Consider the following 6,322-nt stretch of genomic DNA (forward strand, 5'->3'; position numbering starts at 1 on the left):
TGAGCAATTTTTAGAAGTTGCAACAGTTACTTATGACTTGGTTGCAAAATTACAGTCACTACAGCACTCCCAATAAAAGTTTCCTTTATTGACTTAGCAATATAGATTTTAAAGTGGATTTATATAGTCAGGAAATCCCAAAATGAAAGTATCCTTAATGGGGATACATTGGGATCTAAAAGAGACAGTTTAATAATCAACAGTCATAGAGGCATAGAAATCTAATGAACCTTTGATAAAGAAAGTACAGATTGTTTTAATCACTTATTTCTTTTGATTAATTGTTCCCTGTTGTTCAGGTCTGGCCGAAACACAATGATGTAACATTTGGGGAAAAAGATGCAGCTAAGAAGCCCAGCACCTGAGGCTAAGATAGAGAAGATCTCCACAGCCACCATGTATTTCCCTTTGGAGCTCAAGTATGCTGGGACAAAGGTAAGCCAAACACTACAAAAGATCAACATGCTGAAGGTGATGAACTTGGCTTCATTAAAACTATCAGGTAATTTCCTGGCAAGAAAAGCTGTGGTGAAGCTGATAAGAGCCAGGAAACCCATATAACCAAGGACACAATAAAACATAGTCACCGAGCCTTCATTACATTTCAGGATAATTTCTTCAGTCACTGAGATCATATCAACATCTGGGAATGGGGGAGCTAATACCAGCCAGAGAGTACAAATGGCTGCTTGAATCAGGGAACAGCAAATAACAATAGAATTAGTTAATTTTTTCCCCACCCATTTCCTCATTGTGGATCCCGGTTTGGTGGCCATAAAAGCCAAAACCACTGTGACGGTCTTTGCCAAGACTGAAGAAACAGCGATTGAAAAAACCATTCCAAACATTTTTTGTCTGAGAAGGCAACTTAATTTTCTTGGTTGGCCAATGAAAAGCAATGCTGAAAGGAAGCAGAGCAGCAAAGCAATGAGGAGTATATAGGTCAGGTCCCGGTTGTTGGCTATAACAATGGGAGTATTGTGATACCTCCTAAATGCTCCAAGGACGATAACAGTGGACAAAGAAAAAGAAAATGCAAGACAGGCTAAACTGATCCCCAATGGTTCTTCATAAGTCAAGAAACTAATAGTTTTGGGAATACAGAAATTGCGCTTCTTGTTTGGATAGTATTTCTCTTTGCATCTAGAACATTCATTTCTGTCTGAAAAAAGAAGAAATTTGATTGAATTTTCATTCATACTCTTTATAATTGTCCATCATGACATCATTGTAATATATAGAACATTTAGAATTTTGTCTCATAACTCTCCTGAGGCCATTCATCCAGCCCAATGGTTGTTAGGATGGCAGCATAGGCATACTTTCATACCTTTCTCAGTTGAAATCCTCCCTTCTGGGCATGGGATGCAACCGTAGCAGCAAAACTGCTCCCCTTCCATCACCTGCTTGCTGAAACCAGGATAACAACTCTCACTGCAGACAGAAATAGGTTGGACCTAGGAATTAAGGAAGAATATGGAGAAGGAATCTTTTATTTTTTGTCCAGACTGCAATGTTTGCTTATTTCTAAATTTTGTAGCCTGAAGAGAATTATATTCTGGAGCTCTTTGAGCCGATGAAAAGATAAGTATGAAATGACGAGAATTTATTGTAGGCATCTTCTGAATTTAGTAATAGAAATAATAAATTGGAAATAGTTTTTTCAACTATAATCATACTAATATAAAATTCAGTCAAATTTCATTGTTTTTAAATTAAACATCTTCAATCGAATAGTACTTTCAATGAGTAGCTTTATCTATTAATTATGACCCCCTATTAGTATTGGAAAAAAACCTGAAAGCCTTGAATGTAGTGTGAGTCCCTGGTGGCCTGGAACTGAGATAGATTGCATCAATAGGACATGATGGCTCCCTATTTCTATTCAAATACTCTTAAGGGTCATTTTTATGCTATAGTTAATTGGGTCTAATGATGAGCTCTAAAATTGCTCATGGGGAAATAACTTTATATAAATAACTTTATATTGGACATTAGTAAAGATTTACTAATGTCCAATATAAAAGAATGATATAAGATTAGAGAAAACAATAGTAGTTCAGATTCAGAATAGTAATTAAATCATACCTGGTTAAACCAACTGTGCCATGTAATCATCCCATCATTGATGGTTAATATTTTATCTGGGGGAGCTGAATGGTCCACACTTCCAACTTTCACATGAAGAAAAGATTTGTTTGGGAAAGCAACCAAGTTGATAACATCATATCCAATAGCCAGAGTCCCATTCTGGTAAAAAAAAATCTGTTCCCCAGCACTATTGTTAAAGGCAACACTTCTCAGAAAGTAGTGGAGCTAAATTGAAAAATATATATATATAAGAGATCGGAAAGACTAAATTGCCAATCTCCATGCTGATAATTTTTAAAACAGAAAAAAAGCCCAGATTTGAGTTGTCTTCTAGGAAATTTTCTTTTTCTTATATCTATATATCACTAAAATCCTGTGTTTGTAACCTTCAACTGGGAAAAATCTGAAAGTGTACACCAGGGGTCCCCAAACTTTTTACACAGGGGGCCAGTTCACTGACTGTTGGAGGGCCAGAGTATAAAAAAACCCGATGAAAAAGTAAAATACCAATAGAAAAATAATGCATCAATTAATATATTTCCATAAATTATACTTTTCTATAATTTCATTCAATATTTCCAAGCTCAATTAATTTTCAGGCACTTAGCATTTACTTTCATCAATCTTCTACATTTCCAAGTATATTTTAAATGCATAATGCAAACTCATAAAATCATACAGTACATATCATAAACCCCTTGTTTATCATATATATCTTCCATTAATTTTACCTATGTAATTCTATAGTTCTAAAATTCTAATCCAATTTTACGAATTAATACATCCTAATATTAAACAACACTTAAATACCAGAGATCTCGACAGAACACCAATATTTCACAGTCAATCCATATTTAATAATCAATCATCCCTCCTCAAATTTCTACCACTGTTCTCATTTCTGGGTATCTCTCCTGTCTCTCCCCCTTTTCTCTCTCAATTGTTTCTCATTTCTCTCTCTTCCTCCCTTTTTCTGTCATTCCTTCCCTCTCTCACTTCTCCTTTCTTTTTCCATCCCTGTCTCCTTCCCCGTGTGTGTGTGTGTGTGTGTGTGTGTGTGTGTGTCTGTGAACTCTTGAACCATTTACAAAACAGGTGAGGGCTGGGTATTTTTTCCTATTATTACTTGGGTGCTTTTTACCATATGCTTAAATCAAGAGTCACTTCTCTCTCTCTCTCTCTGTCTCTTTCCCTTCCTTCCTTCCCTCCCTCCCTTTCTCTCTCCCTCTTTCTTCCCCCCTCTCTTTCTCTCTCTTTTCCTCCCTCCCTCCCTTTCTCAACACAGCAGAGCCGTTCGCTTTCCCTCTCGGCAGGAAGGGGAAAAGGCACCTCTCTCTTGCCTCTGGCTCACAAGGGGGCTGCTGTGGCTGTGGCTGACCACCAGGGGGCTCCCTCCGCAGGCAGCGCTGCTCTGGCAGCTCGTTAGCTTTCAAAGGGAACTGAGCATGTGCGTCTAACTTTTGCCCGTCTCCGCTTCTCTTGCTCCCCAGCCGAAAAGGCATGAAGGGGGAGTGGAAGAAAGACTTCCCTGGCATCCGTCCCCTCCCCCCACCGGCTTGTTTTGTTTTAATTAACTGGAGGGACCAGCCTAGAAGCAGCCCCAACACCGCGTGTCACCTTCCCCAAGCTTGCAAGCAGCGCCCCCCGCCCCTGTGGCACAAGCTGAGCACGGCGGTTAGGGGGTCAAGCCTGGCAGCGCTGAGCAAAGCTGGCTGCCTGGGGAAGCAGTGTGTTTGAAAAGCGCGCTGCTTCCCTGGGCGGGTGGCTTTGCTGGCAGGCACAGGGCTTGATGTTAGTGGGCCCCTGCTGTCCCAACAGCAATCTCCCGACTGCCGTGGTTCCTGCCCCCCAGCAACAGATGATTAATGGTGCTGGAAGTCATCCGCGGGCCGGATAAATGGCCTCAGTGGGCCGCATCTGGCCCCTGGGCCGTAGTTTGGGGACCGCTGCTCTATGTCAACTGCTTCAATCTATCAAATGGAGGTTGTTTTTGTCTCCTTTCAGGCACATAACAAAGGCTGCTTGGTCCATGTAAGACTTCCTGGATGAGGTATGCAGAGCTGCCATTTGGTTGTCACTGACACCATTCATCAGGCATTACAGGATCGACGCATACGGGATCGATGCATACACCTAGGACGAGGGCACATTCAGGCATAAGGTCCTCAAGAGAGCAGTCCAAGGGATTACAGGCGATCCTGATTAGCCTCTCTAGGACAATGGCTTTGGTATGTCCCATACATGGATGTGGGCTCATTTAGGGTTACCTTTGATGGGAGAGAAAGGCCAGACACATCGGATCTGTCTCTCAGTTCTTGCTGAAGGGGGGGGGGGGGGGCAGATGTACAGGCAGAGATAAAAATCATAACAGACTAAATCCTCATTGGCTGGCTGGAGGATGTTATCCCATACTTGGATGCTGCCTTCACCCTATGACAAAGGGCATATGGGAACCAATGCCCGTTTTCTGACTTTTGGAGTCAGATAACCATACATAGACAAATATATTTCCAGAGGGGATTCAGGAGGAAAGGAAGTAGAGATATAGATAGAATATAACAGAATAATAGAGTTAGACAGGGTCTTGGAGGTCTTCTAGTCCCTGATAAGGCAGAAAACCTTGTCTCCCTCTTTTTTGTGGCAGTCTCTTAGATATTGGAATACTGCATCTTACCCCAGTCCTTCTTCTGATTGAAAAATATACAATGCATATACAATCTACATTATGATCTACATTTGGAATACTGTGTTCAGTTCTGGAGACCTCACCTACAAAAAGATATTGACAAAATTGAACGGGTCCAAAGACGGGCTACAAGAATGGTGGAAGGTCTTAAACATAAAACGTATCCGGAAAGACTTAATGAACTCAGTCTGTATAGTCTGGAGGACAGAAGGAAAAGGGGGGACATGATCGAGACATTTAAATATGTTAAAGGGTTAAATAAGGTCCAGGAGGGAAGTGTTTTTAATAGGAAAATGAACACAAGAACAAGGGGACACAATCTGAAGTTAGTTGGGGGAAAGATCAAAAGCAATGTGAGAAAATATTATTTTACTGAAAGAGTAGTAGATCCTTGGAACAAACTTCCAGCAGACGTGGTTGGTAAATCCACAGTAACTGAATTTAAACATGCCTGGGATAAACATATATCCATTGTAAGATAAAATACAGGAAATAGTATAAGGGCAGACTAGATGGACCATGAGGTCTTTTTCTACCGTCAGTCTTCTATGTTTCTATGTTTCTATGATATATTAAGGGAATGGAAACAAAAAAATGAAGAATTTGATCTATTACCTGCCAGACATCTTGATTATGAATTTTCCTTGCTATTCTATTCATCACAGACCTGTTAGCATTTCTAGAAGAAAACAGAGAATGTAAAGCATAAGCTATGGCGTAAATAGCATTGTAGACACTGTAGCTATGGCTAGTCATCTGCATTTCAAAAAAGGTGCTAGGAAGGCTCGCCAAATTTTCTTTTCCATTGCAAATATTCTCATGCTCATAACTCGGAGTTGTATCTGGTAATACACAGTCAAAGGCTTCTTGCCAGAACTGTCTGATAAATCCATCTTCCTTTGCGCTTAAGGGATTTTGTGTCTCAGCAAATGATTTGAACTCTGGTAGAGCAGTGGAATGCATTGTGAAGGAAAGGGCACCATCAATTATTTTGATATCCCAAGCACGTTGAAAAGGGATTAAATTGAATTCCATCTGTGCTGTCATTATCCAAACATTGCCTTTTGGTTTACTTCTCACCTCTTCTATGTTAGGAATATACTGAAGCCATAACAAATAACCCATAGAAAAAGATTCTCCACTGAACACCAATGCATTAGCTTTACCACCCATGACATAATCAAAGATTTTTGCCCCCTGTTGAAGCATGCCATCAAGTCTGTTGAAATCAGTTAATTTGTGAAATCGTTCAATGAAAGAAACACAAATCCTATGTTTGGAAAATAAAGGAATCATAGTTTCTATAAATTTTTGTCCCTGTTCATTATCCATAATAAGGATTCCAATCCATGTCCAGTTAAAATACAGAAGCAGGGAAACAATCCCATTATGCTGTAGTTCTTCTGAAGGAACCATCTGATAAAAGGAAAGGCCTGGGGTTTTGTCATTCATTATTGGAGCAGAGCCACAAATGAGCTAGGGAGGAACAGGAAAAGAAGATAAGAGCAGCATCTATATAATACTTTCAAGTTTTCATTTTACTTT

The 6,322-nt window shown here is 40.0% G+C and overlaps 1 protein-coding gene across 1 annotated transcript; it reads right to left on the reverse strand.

The window, feature by feature from the left end:
* Positions 1-260: 260 nt before the first annotated feature.
* Positions 261-5,902, reverse strand: LOC139155276 (vomeronasal type-2 receptor 26-like). Its single transcript, XM_070730398.1, has 4 exons — positions 5,393-5,902; positions 2,089-2,316; positions 1,331-1,457; positions 261-1,162 (listed from the first exon to the last, which is right to left on the reverse strand). The coding sequence occupies exons 1-4, from the start codon at positions 5,900-5,902 to the stop codon at positions 261-263; spliced, it is 1,767 nt and encodes a 588-aa protein (XP_070586499.1).
* Positions 5,903-6,322: the final 420 nt, after the last annotated feature.

This window comes from Erythrolamprus reginae, unplaced genomic scaffold (genome assembly GCF_031021105.1).
Source record: "Erythrolamprus reginae isolate rEryReg1 unplaced genomic scaffold, rEryReg1.hap1 H_1, whole genome shotgun sequence".
NCBI classification, from domain to species: domain Eukaryota; kingdom Metazoa; phylum Chordata; class Lepidosauria; order Squamata; family Dipsadidae; genus Erythrolamprus; species Erythrolamprus reginae.

Excerpts from the sequence above, each read along its gene's own strand:
- LOC139155276 (XM_070730398.1), bottom strand. The coding sequence starts at position 5,902 with ATGGGTTATTTGTTATGGCTTCAGTATATTCCTAACATAGAAGAGGTG. Across the intron at positions 1,458-2,088 it reads GGCACAGTTGGTTTAACCAG|GTCCAACCTATTTCTGTCTG; the intron begins GTATGATTTAAT and ends CTTAATTCCTAG. Across the intron at positions 1,163-1,330 it reads GAGGATTTCAACTGAGAAAG|ACAGAAATGAATGTTCTAGA; the intron begins GTATGAAAGTAT and ends TTCTTTTTTCAG.